This window comes from Balaenoptera physalus (assembly GCF_965194825.1).
Source record: "Balaenoptera physalus genome assembly, chromosome: 1".
Taxonomy (NCBI): domain Eukaryota; kingdom Metazoa; phylum Chordata; class Mammalia; order Artiodactyla; family Balaenopteridae; genus Balaenoptera; species Balaenoptera physalus.
In genome coordinates, this window is record NC_138882.1 from 153420186 (window position 1) to 153447184 (window position 26999).

General features: G+C 35.8%; 1 protein-coding gene across 4 annotated transcripts in view; it reads left to right on the forward strand.

The window, feature by feature from the left end:
* EPS15 (epidermal growth factor receptor pathway substrate 15) overlaps positions 1–26999 on the forward strand; it is a 157149-nt gene that overhangs the window by 89773 nt on the left and 40377 nt on the right. For all 4 annotated transcript variants that reach the window (XM_082429174.1, XM_082429172.1, XM_082429173.1 and 1 more), the window contains 8 exons: positions 82–154; positions 13538–13699; positions 14099–14296; positions 20028–20231; positions 22179–22295; positions 22525–22615; positions 24920–24955; positions 25997–26133. In XM_082429174.1, coding sequence (XP_082285300.1) covers positions 82–154; positions 13538–13699; positions 14099–14296; positions 20028–20231; positions 22179–22295; positions 22525–22615; positions 24920–24955; positions 25997–26133 — 1018 coding nt within the window. The remainder of the gene's footprint in view (positions 1–81; positions 155–13537; positions 13700–14098; positions 14297–20027; positions 20232–22178; positions 22296–22524; positions 22616–24919; positions 24956–25996; positions 26134–26999) is intronic.

Below are 26999 nucleotides of genomic sequence, written 5' to 3' on the forward strand. Positions count from 1 at the left end.
TTCAGGATTAGGAGGATGGATAACCATACCGGCTGTAGCTGATGTTCTCAAATATTCTTGCATTGTTTGCTGGTCTTCTAGGGAAAAGAATAATGTGGAACAGGACCTTAAGGAGAAAGAAGATACTATTAAACAGAGAACAAGCGAGGTTCAGGTATGTGAACTGTAAAATTCAGTATTCCATATCTGATTTAGGAGGATTCATTTTAAATGTATGGGGTCGTTTACTATGTGATGGTTGTGGTGTTGATGAGTAGGTCAAGGGAATGCCTATTATTTATGTGATATAAATCTTTATCTTTTGCAAAATGATTATTTTTCTCCTAATTCTGGCCTGCAAAGATTACACTACAATGATCAAGCAGTATTTTTCAGTGTAAATTTCTAGCTTTAAAGGTATTTTAAGATGATATTTATCTGCATATTATATCCTTAAAGGTAAGTTTGAATGACTTATGATATAAATATTATTGCGCTAATAAAACTGAATATGTGAGATCATCATCATCACCATGAAAACGCAGATTGCTTTTTCATGAGTGTGAGATTTTGTTAGCTAGGAGACCTAGTATTTTAAAGGACTGTCTCTCATAATGATAGGGTAGGAAATGATATGGAACAATTTACAATAGTATTTTATAAGTTGCTTAGTAGCCAGGATATCTTAAACTTTGGCATAAAGAGATTTAATTCATTTTCACTAAGTGCTAAGTAGCTTCATTTTACAAATAGAAAAGACAATAAAACTTCAGTTTCTGATTGGGAAATGACGCAAAAGAGGTATTTCAAACATTAAAAATACAGAAAATTGGGCAGTGTTTCATTTAGAGCAGTAAGCAATGCATGTGATCATGTTATTGGAGCACCGTTTCTTAAATGCCAGACCAGCACATACAGGAGGTTGGATGTCGAAGCACTGGTAGCAGTCGCCAGTAAGAGCTCATGGATGGGCATTTCTTAACATGTTACTTGTATGTTGGATTTCCTTGTCCTGATAGTTTGAAATGGGCAAAAGCTCTAAAATTGTTAGATCCATTATTTTGTTTTAATGTAGCACATTCACCAGAGATTGTCTGACAGGTGGACCATGCTAGGGTGGGGAGAATGATTTACTGAGGGTCTGAGGAAGAAGCCAGAGAGAGAGACTTCTTATTAGAAGTTGATTCTATTATTGTACTTATTATACTGGAATTTTCTTAAAGGTGATACAAAGTTAAGAGGTCATCACTAATATATTTCTCTTTGTGGTAGTGAGATATGGAATGGTTACCTCAATTACATTATTTTTGTGCAATTTTTGAGCTTCTTAAATGCAAAAGAGTCATAGACTTTAAGCAGTTATTGCTGAAAATAGCTTAAGAATGGAAGATAAAATAATCTCAAAAGTTTTCTCAATGTGAAGCTATAGATATAGTTACTGATATAATATTGGACAGCTTCTAAATTTAGCTAGGTAACATTTCAAAGTACAAAGATTTTTGCAGTAGACAAGTTTTTTTATTTGTGTACATCTATCTATGGTTTTTCACTATTGCATCTTTTGAGGATGTGAATTTTAAATAGCCGCTTTGGGAGAACACTAAAATTTACATTGTTCTTTTCAGGCTAAATCAGCTCCCCTCAAATATTTGATTTCTTATATTTATAGAAGTTTTATTATCAGTCAAAATTGCTTTGTTATATGCTTGTCCTTCTTTTACGTAGTGGTGATGGTAAGGTATATGTTAATTCTTAAGCTTTGCTGAATCCAAAATGTGTGCTTGGCAGAGGAAGTCTAAATTGTTGAATTTTTTTGCATAAGGTGCTGTAAATAAAAGATATCTTGGAGCGTGGTTAGTATAGGCCAAGTTCTAATGGTTGAGCATGCAAGTTCATTGAAAAAAAACCATAGGATTAAAGCTTTGCATTAGTAGATTCATTACTCATTCCACCCCAATACAGGTGTTGTATTGTCCATGGTAATGAGATACTAGATTAAGAATAACATGGATAATTGACATCTACAAGTAATTAAAACTTTTCATTTTAGTGATTATTTTCAGTTTTCTGGAGCAAGACAACTTACCTGAAAATGGTAACAAGTATATTGTATTACCTATTGAGTTAACTCTGATTTAGCCATTGGTAATGAGGCACAGACTAGGAATAACATGAATAATTCAGATCTGTAACTAACTTGAACTCCTAATGCTTATCTTCTAATTTCTCTGGCAAAAGGCAGTTTACTAGAGCTTATTAATAACTATCAGAATCAAAGAACTTCACTGCTTCTTTCTGACCCCGCTTTCTAATGTAGGTGCTAATGAATAATGCCAAAATGAAGACATGAAGGGAATATTGACCATCAATAAATGTCTTTCTGCCTAATCCAAACTTGGCTTTTCTGAGTATTCTTGCTTTTCTCCATATTTATAAAGTCACAGATAGTGATTATATGAGCTCATATCTCAAGCACAGAAACCAAACTTTCAAAGCCTCTTTAGATGTGACCAAAGTGCCAAAAGATTAGTTTTTTTTTTTAGCATTTATATAGTCTTCCTAATTCAGTTAAATTAGAAAATCTGCTACATAATTAATTTCTACATGTTTGTTTCCTGTGTGTATTCCCATGAATTACCATCTTGAAAACTTACAGTTCAAGACTTTTTTCTTAAAGAGCAAACCAGCGATTAACTTCCTATTTTATGTCGTGAGATGATCACTTAACTCATATGATATACACTGCTAGTTTGTCAAGTTCCATGGAGAAATTAGGCCCAAAATGATCCAAGGAGGGGAAACTGTAAAAGGATGTTCTATCTCAAACGTTTATGGTTTGAGCTTTTTGTTGTTGTTACAGGGAGAAGGTAGACCCACATTCTTTCCTACCTTAAATTGCATATGTACAGTTTTATTAAAAATTTTCTTCAGGGTAGTCAACAGATATTTAGGAATTCATCCTCTCATATGTATGCTTTTCAGTTTTGCATAGAAGTTTATAGGAAACGACTTGGTATCAGACAAACTTAATTCAGTTCCTGGTTCTGGCTCTTCCAAGGTTTGAGATCCTAAGGAAGAAATTCAACCACTCTACACATTAGTTTTCTCTTCTGTAACATGAGATAATAAAAATACCAAACAGAGTTTGCTGTTAGAATAAAATGATATAATGCAGGTAAAGTGCCTCAGAGTGATTGGCACAAGGTAAGCGTTCAGTATATGTTCTAATTAGTAGTAGTATTCTATACCTTACTGTCATCTCTTTGTTACTCTCCCTTCATCATCATGCTCTTTCTTCTCTGACTTCTATCTTCACATGGCTATCTGCATATAGGACTAACCAATTTGAAAATACCTTTTTTGTTGTTGTTGTTGTTGTTGCTGCTGTCGCTTTAGCTGCCAGCCTGTTTTTCTCTATTGTTGTTTCTTTGTGTGGCCCTTTTCCCCCTTCCTAGCTTTTCAGTAACCCTACTTAGTTTCCTGTTCACCCATACCATTGTGCTTAATTTATCTCCCCCGGACCAAGAATAATCTTAAGGCCAAATCCATTGGTCCTTCCTACATTGGTTACTGATTTCTTGGGTTGCATTCTCCTAGATATTCATAGCCCTACCTCTTTGACCTTTTGCTTCTGTTGCCTTTGCCAGGGACTGACGGACACACTCCGACCCCCTCTTTCCTCCCTTTTCCATACCCCCTGTCATCCATGTGCTGATAACTCACAAATATTTGTCAAGCCCTCAGTTCTCTTGAGTGCCAGTCTGACATCTCCAGTTAGGCATTTTGAGGTTTATCATTTCAAAGCCAGTATATCTAAAATGAGTCTCATGTTGTTGAAAAAAATTGGCTTCAAGTTTTGAACTTTCCTGTTTCTGTCAGTGTTTTTCTTTCTCACTACTGCCGCCCCTATCACCTAACATCTGAAATTTTGACGTCAGATGTAAGTGCTTACTCCATCCTCCTCCTGCCTTTCTTCCTCAACCAATTTTAGTTACGACTCTCAGATGTGAAAATCTTCACTGCTGCCCACTGCTACTGTTAATAATGGGAGGATGTCATCCTCATGGATATATTGGAATTGGAAAAAAAATTATAGGCCATCCTCTTGTATTACTTATTTTTTGATTGCCTGCTTCGGAACTGTGCGCCATACACATGCTCGTTTTTATTCCCACCCTTATACCTTTTGTTGTTGCAATCTAGAGTGTTCCTTACCCCCCCTGCTTATGTGAATTCTACCCATGCCTTAAAGTCCAGCTCAAACTCACCACTTTTCTAAACTTTCTCTTCTCTGTCCCTTCAGTCTATACCTGTCTTTCCTGTGTTGGAACTCCCAGAGGAGTGTGTATACACTTATATGGCACGTTCAGTACGTTACCTTATCATACTATTTTAATGTGTATGTATATAGATTGCAATATCTTATAGCTTATATTGTGAGCTCCTTAAGCTTAGAAATTGTACCTTGGATCTTATCTTTCACCATGTATGGTAATATATTCTTAGATGGAGGTAAATTTAAGGAAGATATTGACAGTAGAAATGAATGAACTTCCATTTTGTGCATGAAATTAAAAATAGGGCAACACACACCCAGAAACCACAGGCAGAATGGATTGGGAGCACAGCTGGTATCATGAAGAGTCAGACATTTCCATATTGTTCATACTACCTTCATGAGAGAGAAGCTCCCAATTATTTAAACTTTATCAGTAAAGATTTAGTAGTTCATAGTAATTGCCCATATTTTTTTTCCCTAGATGAAGAAGGATGACTTATTTTGGGTAGAAATAAAATTAGATACATGAGGTCAACATTCTTTTCCTGGCGATAATGTTCTTAGAACATGCTGAGAAGCATATGATTGAGAAATAAAGGCAGGCTGTTAGTAGGGTTTTCTAACATCTACCCTAATTTAATAGACTCCCTTTCTAGTCTTTGACTTAAACATCTTGCTCTATAGTTGATACTTTTTTATATGAAGAATATTCCTAGGGGCTTCCCTGGTGGTGCAGTGGTTAAGAATCCTCCTGCCAATGCAGGGGACACGGGTTCGAGCCCTGGTCCGGGAAGATCCCACATGCCGCGGAGCAACTAAGCCCATGCGCCACAACTACTGAGCCTGCACTCTAGAGCCCGTGAGCCACAACTACTGAGCCCATGTGCCACGACTGCTGAAGCCCACGTGCCTAGAGCCCATGCTCCACAACAAGAGAAGCCACCCCAATGAGAACACACCGCAAGGAAGAGTAGCCCCCGCTCGCCCCAACTAGAGAAAGCCCATGCGCAGCAACGAAGACCCAACACAGCCAAAAATAAATAAATTTTTTAAAAAAGAGAGAATATTCCTATAACTTCCATTTTGAGAATTAGGCCAACGTAATGAATGTACCTGATTATTTCTAGTTTTGGATTAGTCTGTAGAATTTTTTTTAATCAATTAAATAGCATTTTCTGTAAGATTACCAAAATACTTCAAATTACCTTTGTTCTTTTTAATAATTCTTCAAGTGTGGATATACTAGTGTACAAGTATAGATATACTGTATATATGGTTTGGGATTTTTTTTAAGTTTTATTCATAAATTAGTGTCCTGTTGTTTATTTTTTACTCTGTATTTATATGAAACAGATACAACTGTACTCATGTTTCATAGATTTACCTCTTTAGTTGTACAACTGACTTGGGTTGCTAAAATGAATTATTTTATTCTTAAATATAGCTGAGAATTTTTATGTATTTGTTTAAATTTTATTTCCACTACCCACCCCCCCCCCCCCCGTAGCACTTGAGGGGATATGGAGGAATGGGGACAAATTTATCATTTTCTTTAACTTATGTGATTTCTAGAAAATAGGACACTTTCCTTGAAATTTATTTTTATTTTTATTATTTTCTTGAAATTTATTTTAAAATAAAGCCAAGATCCCAGTTCAAGGATCCCTTCATTCCTGGATGAGGAACCTTGGATGTGGCTTGCTTTGGTATTTTTCTAAAACAGACCTTGGCAACGCATTACAGTAGTCTTGTTCACTTTATCCTTGCCATTTTCTAGTTGCTGCTATCCTCTTTTCTTTTGTTGTTGATGACACAAGTGAGCAAGTAGAGCATGATCATGGAAAATAGAGCGTAACTAGGAAGGCATCTGCAAATGTCTTTAGTCACTCACTTGATGAGATGACATTTGATAGTAACTGAGGTTGTGCACTAATGCAGGAGAGGATTTTCCCAAAGGGCTACGTTAAGATTAAAAGAAAGTTATCCTAGTTTAGTGGAAGACACTGTTTGCTAAGAGAACCTGCTGCTGCCCTAGTCAAGGGTGGGCAGGAGGTGGGGGCAGGGAGGGAGATGTACATCTGTTGCCTTTACTTAGTCTCAGGATAAGCAAATCTGTACCAAAATAAAATAGCCAAGTATATTTGGATATTGAAATTGTTGTGAAAATGCATTACAATGGTGGTAGTCTTAACCAAGTAATTTTACAGTGAAGTTTGATTCTTATTCTTGTTCACGTGTATGTTTGCATCTGTTCATTTTGATTTTGTGCAGTTTACTAAGTTTGCTTACTGAAAAAGAAGACCTTTGTGTGTGTGGATTAATGTTGGAATTTTTTTTAGAGATCTTTTTCATATTTAGATGAGACATGGAGAAACATTAATTATAATTAATTTTAATATGGACATCTATCCAGCTTAAAATATGTCACTAATGTGAGGTAGTTTCTCAGTAACCTTTCGCTTAAGGCCTGTATTTTTGTGTTACTATGTGGAGTTTTACTATAGCTAAGAAGTGAGGTTGGGAAATTTGAGTGAATGTGTTTGCTCTTTGGAAGAGAAAGGGCAAGAATGAGTAAATATTATACTGGCTTGTTTATTCCCTTTCCTCTTGCATAAACTTTTCTTCTAGGGGTGCGTTTAAAGTGACTCTCTAAAAATGCAAGTTTTGAAGTCTGGTTCATTTTATTAAAGGAAACCAGCATCAATCCCACTATTGGTAGTTCGTATATAAAAATTCAGTTACATCAGAATATTTTTATATTGGTATGAAACCATGAGAGGTATGTGATACTTAAAAAACTGCAAACTTGACATTTTATGATTATAAAAGTAATATGGGTCCCTAGTAATCATGTAAAATAGAGAAAAATATAAAAAGAAAGAAACCCTACAATTTCACATTCCAGGGAGAGCCATTGTTAACCATTTGCTATATTTTCTATGAATGTATATAAATGGCTTTATATTTATTTGCCATTATACTGTATATGCCTTTGTATTCAACTTTTAATTTTTATTATTTTTTATTTTTTGGCTGCGTTGGGTCTTCGTTGCTGTGCACGGGCTTTCTCTAGTTACGGCGAGCGGGAGCAACTCTTCGTTGCGGTGCACGGGCTTCTCCTGCAGTGGCTTCTCTTGTTGCGGAGCACGGGCTCTAGGTGCGCGGGATTCAGTAGTTGCCACGGGCCCTAGAGTGTGCGAGCTTCAGTAGTCGTGGCTCGCGGGCTCTAGAGCGCAGGCTCAATAGTTGTGGCGCATGGGCTTAGTTGCTCCACGGCATGTGGGATCTTCCAGGACCAGGGATGGAACCCATGTCCCCTGCCTTGGCAGACGGATTCTTAACCACTGCGCCACCAGGGAAGTCCCTGTATTCAACTTTTAAAAATTAGCATTATGTCCTAGACATTTTCTTACATTACGTGACCCTTTTAAGGCAAATTTTATTTTTCTTAATTGTACTTACAATGTAAGTAGAGACATCATAATTACACCTATTTGTAAAGACTAGGTATTATTAGTGATGTGAAGTCCAAGATTTTTCTTCAGGGTTTGGGAGAGGGTAGGAAAGTAGACTAGGATATTTGAAGATGGGAATAAGTAACATATTTTTCCTATTCCTATTAAGCATTTCTTAAAAAATGCTTTTTGGATCAGCATATCATTATATATAAACCATATAATAATTTTATGAACAGAGTATTGACAGTGGATTGTTTTCCCAAATATGAAATTACTTTAGATCTGCAGGTGGCATGCTTTCAAAATATTTTATAATTGAATTATGAGAATTTTTCAAACCACTGTAGTTTTTCAAGCTACTGCATTAAAGTGAAGCTGTTACTATACCTTCCTGAAGAGTAAGAATAGAATATAATATAAATGTAAAAAAAAAAATTCATAAGTTTAAAAGCATGAGAAAGATATATACCACAGTGACATGCTAAATCAATAAAGATTATTTCCATATAATGGAAATTTTATTATTAAAAAAAATTTTTTAAACCTTTTGGCTGCGCCACGTGGGATGTGGGATCTTAATTCCCCGACTAGGAATTGAACCCGGGTCCCCTGCATTGGAAGTATGGAGTCTTAACCACTGGACCACCAGGGAAGTCCCTGGAAATTTTAAATGTCAAATCAGTCTTGGTCTATAGATTGTACAAATATTGAATCAGTATAGAAATTTAGATATTATTTTAATTTAACAAAATGCATTTATTATAGGTCAGAGGCTAGTTTTAATATTTTGCTATAGTTTAAATACAGAGTGAAGCTTTCCCATAGTATGTTGAAAGAACATAAAGCCCTTTCTGTCAGCCTCAGGCACGTTTCCCACTGGTTTCTCCCAGATACTAGAATCCTTGTGATAGTTAACGAATCATTGCCTAATTAATCGCCTGGAATGTGCAAGGCATTGTACTAGATTGTGGAACCTCTAAGAAAGATGAGGCATTGGCTCTGTCCTTCAGCAGGTTATTATTTAGAGGTAACTATAATACAGTTTAGTAAGTGTCATAATAGAGGTTAGGTACAAACTGCTGTAAGAGCACAGGTAAAGGAACTTCAAGGTGAGTCAGAGGATATTAAATTTGGCTGGGCCTTGAAGAATGAAAAGTGAGCTTCCAGATAGCAATGGTGTGGAAGGGCATTCAAGGCAGAGCAGATGGTGTAGGAAAGGCACACGGACATTGAAGTATATTGTCTATTGGAGAAAGAAGAGGGTCTATTGAGGATGGGGCACAGGTGACCATTGAAGAAAAGAGGGTAGTAAAAGAGGAAGGATAATGTGGGGCCCAGAATTGAAGGTTCTAAGGTATCTTGTAACCTGTTTTACTTTATCCTATAGATAAGAGGGAACCATCGTATATTTTTGAAATAGCAGAGTGATTAAAGAAATCTCCTTTGCAATGAGTTATTTTTTTAAGAAAGTTAGACATTTGGAATAGGAAGAAACAAAGGCAAAAAAATAAAATGAATCAGGAGAGGGACAATGAAAACTAGCATGTGTTTATTGAGAGCCAATGTGTGGTGCATATCTAATATCTCCATTTTGAGTATGGATCAGTTAACAGTGTAGGCAAGGTTAAAAATTAAGGCATAAAAAAAAATTTAGGCATGCTGCTAAATTAATAATAAAGTACTAGCAGAGCTCACCATTATGAATCTGTAATCACCTAGACTCATGGAATGTTAGCCCAAGAAGAGTCTTTCATTGATCATCCATTGTGTTGGCTCTTTTAAGGGAATTTTTTAAGGAAAGCAGCATGGTAGTAGTTGTACTTTTAAATTAATCAGTTGGTTGAGAAAATATAAGTTAAAAAGCAATTATTAAAAACATTGTTCAGTGTCTTATTTAATCACAGAAGCATCTGCATATATTTGAAAAATAGTGGCACACGTGTGAAACATTTAGTCTACAGACAGTGTGTAGCATACCATATAGCAGAGCTCAGACTCTGGAATGAGAAATGAGAACCTACTGTATTGCACAGGGAACTCTACTCAGTGCTCTGTGGTGACCTAAATGAGAAGGAAATCCAAAAAAAGAGGGGATATGTGTATATGTATAGCTGATTTACTTTGCTGTACAGTATAAACTAACACAATATTGTAAAGCAACTATACTCCAATAAAAATTAAAAAAAAAAAACAAACCTAGTTTGAATTTATCACTTGCTTAATTGTATCTTTGAACAAGTTACTTGCTCATCTGTGCCTCAGTTTTCTCATGTGTAAAATGTGAATAATAGTATCTACCTCATAGATTTGTCATATGGGGTGTAAATGAGTTAATATATATAAAGAGACTGTAACAGTACCTAGCACAATGTAAGGGCCATTGAAAATGTTTGCTATCATTATGATGATGCTATCTTGTATAAGTCATGCAATCATTCAGAGACCTTCTTCTGATAAGTTTTTCTTCTATTTTCTTAGATTCTTATTCTGATGAATGATCATTGGGGTCTTTGAATAGTATGTTATTTAAAAGATATTGTTACTTTTAGAAATTTGTGTTTACAATTTTACTTCACTCTCTTCGAGATCTCTGCCCACCTCGTGAAGACACATGCCTTAGGAGTTATCAATCCATTCTTCTTTCTCACCCGTGATTCCTGGAGACAATCAAGTCCTAATTCCCTATGGAATCCTTTGTATATAATGAATTAACCTCTCTCCTGTGCATCTGCAGTAGTACTAGTAATTTACCATTCTTCAGAGAATTGGGAAAATAGTCATTCAAATGATCTTCTCTGGTTCAAATGAGGAACCCCAATTGTCAGAGGATATGTAAATTTGGCCATCTTGGCTGCTGTGTTTCATGGTGGTAATGATAATGGCAAGGTTGCATTCATCTGTCTCTCAACTCTCCCTTGTACAGAGATTTCCCATTGTATTTTTTTTTAATCTCTGTATCCTTTTTTTTTTTTAATAAATTTATTTATTTATTTATTATTTTTGGCTGTGTTAGGTCTTTGTTGCTGCACGCGGGCTTTCTCTTAATTGTGGCGAGCGGGGGCTACTCTTTGTTGCAGTGCGCGGGCTTCTCATTGCGGTGGCTTCTCTTGTTGCGGAGCACGGGCTCTAGGCTCATGGGCTTCAGTAGTTATGGCGTGTGGGCTCTAGAGTGCAGGCTCGGTAGTTGTGGCGCACGGGCTTAGTTGCTCCGCGGCATGTGGGATCTTCCTGGACCAGGGCTCGAACCCGTGTCCCCTGCATTGGCAGGCGGATTCTTAACCACCGTGCCACTAGGGAAGCCCCTAATCTCTGTATCCTTTATCATTAAGCATAAGGTCTAGCACATAGATGAATAAATAAATATGTCATTTTCAAAATGGTTTATCTTTTTTTGTTTTAAGAAATTCTTTCTTACACTGAGATCTGTATTTTCTTCTGCACATTTTAAAGTTTTGTCTTTCACATTAGGTCTGTAATATACCTGGAATTAATTTTTCTGTTTGGTATGATTTAGAGACTTATAATTTTTCCTTCTTGCCATACGGGTATGCCCAGCATCATTTAACGAATAGTTAGTTCTCTTTTCCTCCAGTCAGTTTTAATGTCATGCCTTCTCATCATTTTTTCTGTATATCTAGATCTGTGTCTAAGTTCTGTTTTCTCTTCCTTTGATCTATTTGTCTATCCTTGCATCAAACCAAACTGTCTTAGTTATTTTAGCTTTCCAGTAATTCACAGTATCTTATAGGGTAAGTCCTTTTTACATTTTATAATGCTGTTTTTGGTTTTTTTCTTTGTTCTTCCAAATATGTTTTAGAATATGTTCTTCCAAAGCTTTTCAGGTTCCTTGGAAAATCTTGTTAGGATTTTCATTGGAGTGTATAGATTAATTAGGAGAGAATTAACATCTTTATTATGTTACTCATCATGCACTAAATAGTAATGGAGTACCTCTTGTATACTGGGAACTGGGAATATAGCAGTGAACAAAATTCGCAAATATCCCTGGACTCATGGAGCTTACATTCTAGTAGAAGGAAATATGTTCTATTACTCGTAGTAGCCAAAACTAGGATCAGTCTAAATGTCCATCAAATGTATATCCATACAATGGAATACTACTCAGCAATAAAAAGGAACAAACTATGTATACATGCAGTAACATGGATGAATCTCAAAATATACTGGGTATAAGAATACAGTAGACTACAAAACAAAAAAAAAGAATACAGTAGACTACACATTACCATAGACTACATATTATATGATTCTATTTATGTGAAATGTCTATAAAAGGTAAAATTATAGCAACAGAAAGCAGGTCACTGGTTGCCTGGGGCTTGAAATGGGAATGAGAATTGACTCCTAAATGGTATGAAGGAACTTTTTAGGTTGTGGAAGTGTTATAAAACTGAATTGTGGTGATCATTGCACAACTGTATATATTTACTAAAACTCACTGAATTGTATACTTACAATGGGCAACTTTTATGGTTGTATAAATTATATCTCATAAAGCTATTTAATTATTTTATACCAACTCAGATGTAACTTGAAAACATGCTAAGTCGCAAAGAAGCCAGTCACAAAAAAACACGTTGTATGAGTCCATTCATATAAAATATCTAGAATAGACAAAGCTATAGAGATAAAAAGTAGATTGGTGGTTGCCTAGGGCTGGGGTGATTGGGAGGGAAATAGGGAGTGACTTGCTAATGGGTATGGGGTTTCTTTTTGCAGTGACAAAAATGTTCTAAAATTGTTGTGGTCATGGTTCCACAACTCTGTAAATATACTAAAAGCCATTGACTTGTACACTTTAAATGGGTGAATTGTATGGTATGTGAATTATCTCAATAAAGCTCTTCTAGAAAATAAATAAAATTATATGCTGTATATGAAGGAGAATCAGTGGAGGGAGATGGTGGTGGGTGGTGGTGAGGAAGGCCTCACTGAGAAGTTACCAGCTGAGCAAAGACTTCAAAGAGATGGGGGATTGAGGCATGTGGATACTTGGGGGAAGAACTTTCTAGGAAGAGGGGATAATCAGTGAAAGATCCTGAGAAGGGAGCATATCTGACATGTTTGAGAAGCAGCAGTAAGGCCAGTGTGGCTGAAATAGAGTGGACAAGGGAGAGAGCAGTAGGAAATGAAGCTGGGAGATGGGATCACGTGGGGCCATTGTAAAGACTTGGGTTTTTACAGTAAGGGAGATGGGGAGTCAGTGCAGAGTTTTGCGTAGAGGAGTGACATCATCTGACGTAGGTTTTTAACAGTGGCTGCTGTGCTGAAAATAAACTGAAAGGTAGCATGCGTGGAAGAAGGGAAACCAATTAGAAGGCAGCAGTCTAGGAGAGAGAGAAAAGTGACTGGGACCAAGGTTGAAGAAAAATGTGGCCAGTTTTTTAAATATATTTTGAAGGAAGGAGCAAAAAATTTGCTGACAGATTGGAGATGAGATGTGAGAGAAAAGAGTCAAAGAAGATGCTATATTGTTTGGCCAGAGAAACTGAGAGGGGGGAAGATGGAGGATAAAGCAGATGGTGGTGGTGGGGGAAATGCCAGGAGTTCTGTTTCTGATATGTTAGAGAAGCCCATCAGACATCCAAGGATGGATTTGAGTAAGCAAATTGAATTTCTAAATCTGGAATCTAGGAAAGAAGTCCTCAAGTAAAGATTGTATTTAAAGCTATGAATCCTCCAATCCATCAACACAATATACTTAATGAGACTTTACTTTCCCTTAAGATAGGCTTTTATAAATTGTTAACCTTCCCCTGCCTCCAAAGATAATAAATACGTTAATTTTCCTGTATTTCAGGATCTTCAAGATGAAGTTCAAAGGGAGAATACTAATCTGCAAAAACTGCAGGCCCAGAAACAGCAAGTACAGGAACTCCTTGATGGGCTGGATGAGCAGAAAGCTCAGCTGGAGGAGCAACTGCAGGAAGTCAGAAAGAAGTGTGCTGAGGAGGCCCAGCTGGTAAAGTCTGGCGGTTTACTGCTGCCTGTGTCTGTACCTTAGTTGCTTTTGCGGGCTTAAGATGGAAACATTCTCTGCTTCTTGTTGCTTTTATTGTTAGGTGGCAATCTAGTCAACATGAAGTTCAGGGAATTGAAGGAGATGGGGCATGTTTCATCCAGAAATTACAGGGGAAATAGGACACTTCATATATTTTGTTTTCCAAATTTTAGTTGGAGGTATGGTACCTATGCTTTCCACTCTCCTCTATCAGTCCCCTGATGGCCCTTTTCTACAAAAAATACATCAAAAAACCACCAAAATAGTAAACTAAACAGATAAACATAATGCATTATGGAATGTTTTAATGACATTTCTTTTTTTAATCCCCCTTTCTTCTCATTCACCTCCATGTTATAGATCTCATCCCTGAAAGCTGAATTAACTAGTCAAGAATCACAGATCTCCACTTATGAAGAAGAGCTGGCCAAAGCTAGGGAAGAGCTGAGTCGCCTACAGCAAGAAACAGCAGAGTTGGAGGAGAGTGTGGAGTCAGGGAAGGCGCAGCTGGGACCTCTTCAGCAGCACCTGCAAGATTCACAGCAGGAAATAAGTTCAGTAAGTCTTTGTGGCAGTGAAAAATACACTCAATTGGGCACTCACATATCCTTTTAGTAAATAATATTTTCTCGATCTGCTTCTTCCTCTGCCTAGTTTATTTTTCATTTTCAGTCATTTTATATGAATAGGCTTCTTGTCACCTGTCGTAAGTTAAAACTGTCATGTATCTTGTACATCTTATGGTTATCACTGGAGTCTGGTTGAGTGTGCAGGATTTGTAGTTGGATGGTTTAGGTTTAAATGCTGGCTCTGCTTCTTACTGCTTCAGTCTTCTCAGTATCAGATTCCTCATCTTTAAAATTGGAGGACTTGGGGGACTTGCCTGGTGGCGCAGTGGTTAAGAATCCACCTGCCAATGCAGGGGACATGGGTTAGAGCCCTGGTCCGGGAAGATCCACATGCCGCGGAGCAACTAAGCCTGTGCGCCACAACTACTGAGCCTGCACTCTAGAGCCCGCGAGCCACAACTACTGAGCCCGCGAGCCACAACTACTGAGCCCACGTGCCACAACTACTGAAGCCCGTGTGCCTAGAGCCCCTGCTCCACAGCAAAAGAAGCCACTGCAATGAGAAGCCTGCACACCGCAACAAAGAGTAACCCCCACTCGCTGCAACTAGAGAAAGCCCACGCGCAGCAATGAAGACCCAACGCAGCCAAAAATAAATTTATTTTTAAAAAAATGGAGAATTGGGAATTCCCTGGTGGTCGAGTGGTTAGGACTCTGCCCTTCCACTGCCAAGGGCCCAGTTTTAACCCCTGGTCGGGGAACTAAGATATCCCGTAAGCTGCGTGGCGTGGCCAAATTTTAAAAAATAAATAAAATTGGAGAATTAACAGTACTCCTCTACCTCCTAGAGCTGCTTGTAAAGTTTAAATGAGGCAAAACCAGTGAGACATTAGAGCATAGTGTTTGGTAAATAATTGCTCAGTATGTGTTGCTTATAATAACCCAGTGCCTTCCCTTTTGGGATTCTTAAAATCAGTTTTGCTCATTTAGAGACCTGTATTTTTTGTAATTAGGAAATTGTTTTTTATATAGATAAATATGCAGTGTTACGGTAGGTCCAGAATGTAGATCCTTCGCTATGCTATTTCTTGACATCCCTAAATGGAGAATAATATTTTATAGAATGATGGTAAGATGGTTAGATGTGCATAGAGTTAATGTAGCCCATTCCTTTCATTTTGAATTTGAACAAACTGAAGCCAAGGAAGGTTAAGTAACTTGCCTATGGTTACATAGCCTTCAAAAGAGCCACAGCCTAAAATTCAGATCTTCTAAAACCTGGTCAGTTAATTATTATACATAATGAAGTCCTTCCCCTTGATATGCTTCCCTCCCCGCTCTTGTCTGGCAGGTGAATACCTGCTCACTCATCTTGCAAGACATAGCTTAACCTCTTATTTCTTTGTGGCATTTTCTGAACCCTGCCTTTATTGGACATTGTACTTCTGTTATAGCAATCATAACATTTCCCCCTGCACATTTGTTTATGTGTCTGTCTCCCTCAGTAGATGGAGCTTTTTGGTCTAGAAACATACATTTTTATCCTAACATTTAGCACAGTTCTTGTCCCAGTGTAGGTACTCAATAAACAGGTAGGAAACCCAAAAGAAAGTCATCCTAGTGGGAATGGTACCAGATAAATGGACAGTCTTTAAAATAGTTTTCTTTGAGTTTTTAAAAAAACTGTTGTTTAAAGTATAATTTATAGACCATAAAATTAACCAGTTTTTTCAGTGCTCTTTCTACTCTGCCACCAAACACCACGACAGTCTCTGTCATTGGAAATTGAAATGAACACGGTGCACTGGGCGGTGTTTCCTTTTCTTTTTTCCTTCAGTAATAACAAACACGATTGCACAGTCACTCATAAAATGTTCGTTACTCTCCCCACCCAACAACATCCTGATGTTTAGTTTAAACTGTTAGCTTGAAGCATTAGGCATTTCAACAATAAAAAACCATTCTCTTTTCAGTATACCTTCAATTTTTTATTTCTTATAGATATTCAATTGAATATTTCCATTTGTGGTGGAAGTTTGCTGATTTACTGGAAGTTCATTCTGTTCCCCGGAAATGTCACTTGGGTGGCCCTGCTGGGCTAAAATGCAAAGTCCAAGTACTGATTTTTGAACCCAGAGTTCTGTGTAAGATCCAAAAAAAAAAATTAACCAGTTTTAAGGATCCAATTCAATGATTTTCAGTAAATTTTAGAGTTGCTCAAACATCCCAATCCAGTTTTAGAACATTTCCATCACTCCCAAAAGATCCTTGTGCCCATTTATAGTCAGTCCCCACTCTTACCCCTAGGTAACTACTAATCTATGTTTTGCTTCTATAAATTTGCCTTTTCTGAACATTTCATATAGAGAAAATCAAGCACTGTGTGGTCTTTCTCATGTGGTTTCTTTCACTTAGCATAATGTTTTTGAGGCTCATCCATGTTGTACCATGTAACAACATTATAGTCCATTGTATAAGGTATTTTGATTATCCATTCATCAATTAATGGGCATTTGGATCCTTTCCACTTGTTGACTATTACAAATAATGCTGCTTTGAATTTTGTATTTGCATACAATTCTTTGTGTGGACATATGTCTTCATTCCTCTTGGATATGAAAGTTGTTTCTATTGTAAAGTTATGTTAAACTTTTTTTTTTTAAACTTTAAATTGCCAAACTTTTCCAAAGTGGCTGTACCATTTTATGCTCCCCCTAGCAGTGTATGAGGGTTCCAGTTTCTCCACATTCTTACCAACACTTAATTGTCTTTTTGATTATAGTCATTCCTGTAGATGTAAAGTGGTACTTCATAGCTTTTAATTTGTAGTTCTCTTATGACTAGAGATGTTGATCATCTTTTCATGTGCTTATTAGCCATTTGTATATCCTTTTGGATGAAACATCTGTTTAAGTCTCTTGCCCATTTTTAAAAAATGGGTTCTTCTTATTATTAAATTATAAGAGTTTTAAAAAATATATATGTATTCTGGAGATAAGTCCTTTATCAGATAGTTAGTTGATTTGCAAATAGTTTCTCCCAGTCTCTGGCTTGTCTTTTCATTTTCTTTTCTTTGACTTTTTTGAAAGAGGATTTCTTTCAAAGGAAGGAGCATAAATGAGAAAAATAGAAAGGACTCCGGATATTATAAATTATCAGAGAGAAAATAAAACAGTGTTTTTGAGCATGGAAAATAGTTTCAGCAGGCTGTACTACCAAGTGTGCCAGAATATGTTTGGTATCTGTGAAAGGAATTAGATCCTTGTGTCTGATCTCCAAACCTTAAGAATAAACATACCAAACTGTTACACTTGACTCAGTGACTATATGTCTTTCCACAGAGGGCCTATAAAAAAGAAGTTGCTCTCGAAAGCTTAACTATAGCGTTTCTGGGAAAAGAAATAACTAAAGAAAAATTTTCTGACTTGCTGAATTTTTATTTTTACTTCTTACCTTGTATTTGCAAGAAAACAAAGAACCTTTGACCTTAACTCTATGTAACTTACTTATACAATATATACTATTTATCCAAGTATTACTGGCACTCTAAATGTTTATTGTACTTTTCTTGCACAATTTGCAAAGAGCTTGTGTTAGTTGTGTGATTTTTTTTTTTTTTTTCCGTATCCTCTAAGTTTACGTAGAGAGTAAGGCTTAGTGACAGGTGCATGGGAGAACCAGACACAGGAAAGCCTAGTTGTGTTCATGATTCTATTGATTGTCTCAGAAATAACTATAAGGAGCAAACTGTCCTAAATAGAACTTTCTGATAGGCAAGTATTTAACCCTACTGTTTCATCTGTATGATGGGTATTATTTAGTATTAATGTTTTAAATTTTAAACTGCAAGGTAGTAGTGGGCATTAAAATTGATTTAATGGTCATGATAAATTTTTTAAATGAAATAAGGGAGACCAGGGAATATCAGCATGCATTACACGCAGTAAGGGTAAGTATTACTTCGTGGAACTTGTTTTACCACTGTATGTGCGTGTGTGTGTGTATAATTATATATATGATGTATGCATCTATATATGTGTGTTTATGTATATAAATACACACAGAGAGACATGTTCAAATGTATATATTTACTGGGTCAAGGAATCTATTTCTTTCTATGGATTAAAGTAAAAGTAAGTTTATAAGCCACTGCTCTTTAACACTAGGAATATACAAGGCCTATGCTGTGTATTAATAAATGTGTAGTATTTTTGGATTGTTAGTTTAAATCCTAAATACAATGCAGTTTGGTAGATATGTACATATATGCTTACTGATGCCCACTGTTTAAATTTATAAGCATAATAGTTGTGTTTTTCAGTCAATGTATATTAAGCACTTACAGTATGCATCATTGTGCTAGATGTTGGAGATACAAAGTTGATAACAAAAATTGTGGTCTCTACCCTCAGGCTCAAGTCTTTAACTTTTTAAAAATAGAGTGAATTAGTGGAAAAGGAACAGGAAAATTTAATTGCTATAATAGTGACAAATGCAGTGTGCCAGGCACTTTTACACACATTGTCCATCTTTTACATAGGCCTATACATTTTACAGAGTTCTTTCAAATCTATCTTTTGCTACACTTAACAGTCATCTATGGAGATAGTTCTTACTACCTTTATGGATTAAGAAATGGAGGCTCGGAGAGGTTACTTTGACTAAGATCACCTAACTAGAAGGTGATAGAGCTAGATTTACATCTGTCTCCCAGTCCAGATGTTCTTTTCCCAGGTTATGACCCTGAAAAGACCTTTGGTAAATTACAGATTCCAAATTGAGCAACTTAAAAACCTTATGGGGAATGTTAGGGGAATAAGATTAGTTAACAGAGCCTTGATCTACAAAATGTCAATAGGTAATTTTTATATTTGCTAAAAACAAAAAATACAACATGCTAATAAAGAGGACTCCAATATAATTAAAATATATATTTTTTTGTGAAAATGGGTGCTATTCAGTAAAATTCCATTTATTATTCCTTTTCACTAGAAACATTTTTTGATTCTGCTATCTCAGTTTCTTTGAGGTATATGTAAATTTGCTTTTATTGTAGACGTTGGTATAAATAAGCATTTTTTCCTTCCTCTGGTGCCCCACATTTTTCTTTTTATATATATTACAATTTATTGCATACCACTTTTTGTCCCACTGTTGTCCCAGGTGTATAAAGTCACTTGGGTACTGAGGTAAAAAAAAGTCCTTTATTTAACCTGTTTGGCATACCTTAGATTTAGAGACTACTTCCTAGGGCTCTAGCCCATTAATAAGTAATGCCAGAGGATAGGACACTAGCTTATTTCACCTTTGTCTTCACTTCTCTTCTTCCCAATAGGAGTATGGATGGCTCCAAAGTCTTGTGTACTCTCCCTCAACTTCCTTTATCTCTCCTAAAGCTTCATCACAAAATCTTCTCTTGCTCTGCCACTGTGCTATCTTTTTCCTAGTACCCTGACCTTTTTTCTAATTATATTCTAAAAGACTGCCAATTTGCAGATATTTGAATTAAAATTCTTAGAGCGTCAGAAGATGTACAAAAAGCAAATCCATATATATTGGAATTTCAAGAGGAGAACTTGCTGGGATGGATTACTAAGTCATGCTGCATTCCTTAATGGAAGCAAATTTATCCTTGACCAAGTCTAAGCATATAATTATTTTTACATTACATGTCTTTCTATTAATAAATTCTATTTTGTATTTCTGCTTTGTGTTGACAGATGCAAATGAAACTGATGGAAATGAAAGAGCTGGAAAACCATAATAATCAATTAAGTTGGTGCAGTAGTCCACACAGCATTCTTGTGAATGGCGCTACAGATTATTGCAGTCTCAGCACCAGCAGCAGTGAAACAGCCAATCTTAATGAGCACACTGAAGGCCAGAGCAACCTAGAGTCTGAGTCCGTACACCAGGAGTCTCCAGTGAGTCTAATAATTCCTTAAATTTCATAATCAACTTCAGAAAAAAAAATTGATTCAGATCAAAGTTTTGTTGACATCATACCTAATGTAAATATGTGGCCTTGCCTTATCTGAGACAGTTGAGAGGCGGAGAATGGGTTATAACAGTTTTAACTAGTGTAAAAATATAATTTTAACTGATCTATTGTTATAGAGCATGTTTTCAGAATAGTAGTTCTGTAGATAGTAACTTTTAAAAATAGTTTTTAAGTACTCTTGCCCAAAGCTGAAAGTAATTCTTTATTTCATAACATTGAGGACATTTATTTACTGGTTTTTTTGGAGAACACCAGCTAATGCAAGAGTGCTGCTGTTATGTATGAGAGCTACAGAGACAAAAGACCTTTAACCCCATCTTCAAGCTGCACACAGTCTAGTCATGTAACACTGTGTTAAAAGGCTGTGATAAAGTAAGCATAGGATATTCAGGTAGGACAGCTTGGAGGAGGCTCAGAGAAGATGTCATAGGGAAGCTTTACAAGTGGCCATTGAAGTGAGAAGGGGTTAAGCAACAGAGAAGGTGGTACATTCCTAGCAGAGGAAACAGCATTAGCATAGGTATGAAATGGGAGAAAACATGCTGCACAGAATCATGAGAAGTTTTTGGAGGATATTTTGTGATGGTGGGGAATGTATTGGTAGGAGATGAGGCTCTCTCCTAGGGGGTTACCTGCATTACCTCTGGTACTTTTTATCAAGATAGAGATGTCTGTGCCCCACTTCATACTTGTTGAACTAGAGTTTCTGGGTTGGAGCCAGGTACATATATTTTAAAAACAAATTCCATGGGTGATTATGATGTGTACCTAGATAAAAATGACCACTTTTAGGTCAGAAAGGACCAGAGACTAAGAAATTTGGATTCATCTTGAAGCATTGGGGAATTCATCTTACTACAGTGAGTAGCTATTGAAGAATTTTTAAGCAAGAAGTGACAGGATTGAGTTTACCTTTTAAAAAATGTGGATAGGGAATTCCCTGTTGGTCCAGTGATTAGGACTCGGCGCTTTCACTGCCGTGGCCCAGGTTCAAGTCCAGGTCAGGGAACTAAGATCCTGTAAGCCGTGCGTTGCAGCCAAAAAAAAAAAAAAAAAGTGGATAATAGATTGAAGAGTAGGACTGGACACATAGCCATATGGTAGGAGACTGTTGGAATGGTCTGTGTGAGAATTGTTTTAACCTAGACTTAACCAGTAACAGGAGGGATGATGATGAGAAGAATACAAATTTGAGAGATATTAAGGATGTAAAATTAACAGACTTAATATTATTTAGACAGTGCAGTCTTGGATATATTATACAATATTTTTTTAAGCACAAAATGCAGATTACTAGGTTATCCTTCAAAGACATAGGGTGGTATGAAATGGAGATTGCCCTTTGCACTTCTTAGATCAGAAATTTAGATCCAGAAAACAATGGGAAGCCATTGAAGGACTTTTAACCAGAGAGTCATGATCAGATTCACATTTTATATCTATTGCTTTGGCTACCATAAGGAGGTAGATGGGAAGGACACATATTGGAGGCAGAAGGCAGTTGGAAGGTTATTACTACAGTAACACAGACCAGAAATGATGATACTGTAAATGAATGATAGTGACAGTGAAGATGGAGAAGAAAGGAAGGATTTAAGAAAGAGATAGGAGGTAGACTCAGCAAGACTTGGAATATAGCTGGGGGATGACCAAAGGGAAGTAGTTAAGAAAGACCTGAAGTTTTCTGGCCTTGAGTGGCTTTGATGCTTGGTAATACCATTTTCTTAAGAAAGATTATGGGAGAAGTCATTCACTGAATATGTTCTGCTTGTCTTTTAAAATTTTTTAGTAATATTTGACTATTCTTTGTCCGTTTCCCCTGCCAAGTAGAAAATACATTGTAAGTCTATGAAGAATTAATATTTTGTAGGCAAGAAGTAGTCCTGAAATACCGCCTTCTGGTGTGACTGATGAAAACGAAGTGGTGACTACAGCTGTTAAGGAAAAAGCTTGTCCTGAATTTAATAGTGACAGACGTTCAAAAGAGGTAAAAATAATTTTATAAGTAAATGTTTTTATCACTGTCTTCTCAAGATGGGCTGTACACTATTTTAGGCTAAGGAAAGAGAAAAATGTGTTAAGTGGACATTATGACCACAAAAATATTTGTTATGTTACCATCAGTTGATTTTTCAAACATGTTATTTTATTTTTAAATGTTACCTTTTAAAACTTTGGTGTCTAAAACTTTTTTTTTAATTTAAATTTATTTTTAGGAAGATCCATTTAATGTAGAATCAAGTTCACTGTCAAATCCAGTTGCAGATTCAAACTTGGATTTTTTCCAGTCTGATCCTTTTGTTGGCAGTAAGTACTCTTATATTTATATTATAGATTTACCAAAAAGGGTTTTAATACATAAGCTGTATAGGAATTTGGGCTTTAGTTTTGAGAGCCTACTCGTTATAACAAAAGTAGAAGGGAGAGTGAGGTTTTATATAGTCAGATTTTAGTATTTGTCCCCTTCAGGCAACTAAGTCCTGGAACTAAGCCTTTGCTTATGTCTCAGGGACCCCTAATTAAGAGTATGTTTCTTCTTCAGAATAGGAGCCCAAAGAAAGAGAGGAGATTGGGCACTCTTAAGTCAACCGGCAATTATTTACCAAAAGTGCCAACACCATGCTTTTAAAAGAGTGGAAATTGTAGTAGTTAGTAGCCCGATCACTGCCCTTAAGGTGCCTACAGTCTTATTGAAGAAATATGAGTTTAATAAATTAAAATGTCTGATGTCATTGTAAACTACGTTAAATACCATTTGTGTCAAAGTTCTTCTTGCTTTTTACTTATTTCCAGACTCACCTTGCGAAACTGATAGGTCAGTTTTTATCAGTTTTAAAGATGGGAAACTGAGGTACATAAATGGAATAATTTATTTAGAGTCATGGCAGAAATGAGCCTAGAAATTAGAACTCTTTTTAAAAAAACTTCTTTATTGATAAAGTGTTAAAAGATATATAAATTGAACATTTAAAGTATACAATTAAATTGTTTGAGTACATTCACAGAGTTGTATAATCCTCACTAAAATCTAATTTTGGAACATTTTTTATCACCCCATAGAGCAACTCCATACCCATTATAAGTCACTTCCCATTCCCCTATCCCCCAGCTCTAGGCAACCACTAATCTACTTCCTGTCTCTGTAGATGTGCATACTTATGGAATTACATTAATACATGTTTATGTCTGGCTTCTTTCATTTAGCCTAATATTTTCAAGAGTTACTCATGTTGTAGTGTGTTTCAATATTTCATTTCTTTTTATCGATGAATATTATTACATTGGATGGATATACCACGTTTTACTTATTCATTGGTTGATGGACATTTGGGTTGTTTCCACTATTTTGGCTCTTTTGAATAATGCTATTTTGAACATTTATATACAAGTTTTTGTGTGGATATATGTTTACATTTCTCCGGGTTATATATCAGATCATAGTACTCTATTTAATCATTTGAGGAACTGCCAAACTGATTTCCAAAGTGTCTGTACCATTATACATTCCCACCAGTATTGTATGTGGGTTGCAGTTTCTCCATGTCTTTGCCAACACTTGTCACTGTCTATCCTTTTGATTATAGCCATCGTAGTGAGTGTGAAATGGTATCTTATTTGGGTTTGATTTGTATTTCCTTAATGACTAACATTGTTGAACATCTTTCTTTGTGGTTATTGGCCATCCATAGATCTTCTTTGGAGAAACATTTATTCAGATCATTTACCCTTTTTTAAATTGGGTTGTTTGTCTTTTTATTGTCGATTTGTAAGAGTTCTTTACATATTCTGAATATAAATCCCTTATCAAGCATATGCTTTGCAACTATTTTCTTGTGTTCAGTGTTGTCTTAATTTTGATGAAGTCTAACTTACCTATTTAAAAATTTTTTTTCACTCGTGCTTTTGATTTCATATCTAAGGTCCAAAGTCATGAAGGTTTACTTTTTCTGCTAAGAGCTTTATAGTTTTAGCTGTTATATTTAGGTATTTGATCCATTTTGAGTTAATTTTGTATATGGTGTGAGATAGGGGTCCAGCTTTATTCTTTTGCATGTGGATATTCAGTGTCCCAGCACCATTTGTTGAAAAGACAATTCTCTAACCCCGTTGAGTTGTCTTGGAACTCTTGTCAAAAATCAAATGACAATAAATGTGTAAGGATTTATTTCTAGACTCTTCAATTCTATAAGCACTTTTTTTTTTTTTTACCTCAGTGAAACTTAGTGTCTTTGTTTCTAAAGTGTTGATGGTAATACCTATCTAGTAATCCATTGAAAAGTAGAGATTTTATTAGTAAAATTCTTGCTGTCATGCCTGTCTTTTCCCCTCCATCTGTAATCTGACCTTGTGGTCAAGAGGTAAGTATAGTTGGCTCTAATTCAGATTTGCCTCTTTTATGAGGTGTATTGATGTTCTGCCCTTACTTATTACTTTTTAAAAATATTTCCTAAAGGTGGATGGCATTCATTGTTTTATCTACTTTGAGGTAGAGTTAATGAAACAGACTTTGCTTTAAGAAACTTTGCTTTTGTTTTAAAGTTACCCTTTAAGTAATGGTGCCACAACAGTGAATATTGTGATTTTGATTTCTGCTTATTTATTTTATCACAGATGATCCTTTCAAGGATGATCCTTTTGGGAAAATTGGTTAGTATATTATTGAGGTCCTTCTTAGCTTTAATTTGATTCTACTTAATTATAAGCTTATGTTATATTTAGGAATGAGATCTCACAGTTGGGTAGTTATAGGAAATGGACTTCCTTTTTATTCAGTTTTAAAATTGACCCAAGCCCTCACTAAGATGTTGTATGTGCCTGGCATTTTCAGAGAAAAAGTGGTAGATACTTGTGAATTTGCTTAATAAACTGTTAGCTGTACTTTATAAAAAAAGATATTAGTGCTTGTACTTTGATGCTTTTAATAGTATTTACACTGATTTCTCCTTATTAGCCAAGGGTTAGATAAACAAAATGATCTACATTACTACAGGGTTTAGAACTTTTGTTTTCCTAAGATTAAAGCCTATTTGAATGAATGGGGGAAGAGTAAAGATCTTAAAGAATTACTAAGTGTTAAGCTTTTTAAGATATTCTTTCTCTGGGATTTTTGCATTAGAATAAAGCAAATCTTGTGTACCATTTAGTTATGCTTCCCAAACCTGTTCCAAACTATTGGCTGTTACCCTTGAGCTCAGAGGGAGAAATACATTTAGAAGTTTTTGTTGTTTCTTTAGTTATGATAGCATAGAATAAGGGTCTCAAAATGGGATCACTTGATATTATATGCTAATTAAAAAATAAGCTTATTAGGTGAAAGACTCTGTCTTTTATCAAAGCCACAAAGGAAACTGTGATTCTGTCCCCACCCCCAAAATTAAAATCACCAGTTTAGAGGAATTATTTAATCCTAGCATGTAGGCAACATTTGTGTAGTAAGTGTTGGAATTACTGATTTGCTTTGAATGAATGATGAACAAGTAGGAAAGAATGTTAATTAAAGCTATTTAACTAGATGCAACTGCCTATACTTTTTTCTGACCAAATAAGTAGTCAAAATATAAAGTACCTAACTTAGATTCTACAGGAGTTCAAAATGCCTTTTAATTAAGTCAATTGTCCTGCCTTTGGTGACAGGAAATTTAGAGTAATAATTTTGTAATCTCTCATATTTGTGTTGTATTTTCTTAGATCCATTTGGAGGTGATCCTTTCAAAGGTTCAGATCCATTTGCATCCGACTGTTTCTTCAAGCAATCTTCTACTGATCCTTTTGCCACTTCAAGTACTGACCCTTTCAGTGCAGCCAGCAATAGCAGTAATACGTCGGTAAGTAGGAGGGTTAAAAAATGTTAAATGGATAACAGATGTTCTGAAAGAGTTTCTTTTTTTCTTTTTTAAGAGCAGACAGTTTATTGAGCAGAAAACTAGTGAAATAACACAACCATTAATCATTGCTAGATAGTAAATTCCTTGAGGGTAGGAACTATATTTTATAAAACATTTAGCACACATGCCCTGCCTGTACTGTGGTTAAGTGGTCAATAAATATATGTTAACTTCGGTTTAATGGTCAGAGAAGAAGTAGGGAAAGAGACAAATGTAGAAAAAAAATGATAAAAACAATTTACCTATAAAGTCATACACTATTTGAGTCATCTTTCAAATCCGAAGGATATAAATAATTCAGTACTCTAGACAAGAAAATTACTTGCCAAACTGCCATTAACTCCTGGGAATGAGAATCAGACACCTTCCTGGTAAATCCTATTCCTTCCACATGGCAATATCAGGCATATACGTTACAAGTGAAGAACTAATTGGCCAAGTATATTTTATCTTTAAGAGAATGGGTATACAGTGGATCTTTTGGATTCTGTCTGCAAATGAGTTTCTTGAAATACACAGTGATGAAAGAATCCTCTTGTAGATTACTTCTGATGGACCATATAAAACTTTCAGTCTCATCGAACCCATCTCATTTTTGGTTCAGACTGGTATTTCACACCTTGATCACCCATTGGAATTGACTAGAATAACTCATGTCATCCAAATATCAAGTCCACCCTTCAAAGGATCAAATTTTATCCCATTGGAGATATTAAAAATAAATGATTAAAAATCCATAAGCCAGTGTTCAGTAAAGCTTTTTAAAAATGTTTGGTATGCATTATTGAAATAATGAAATCAATTTA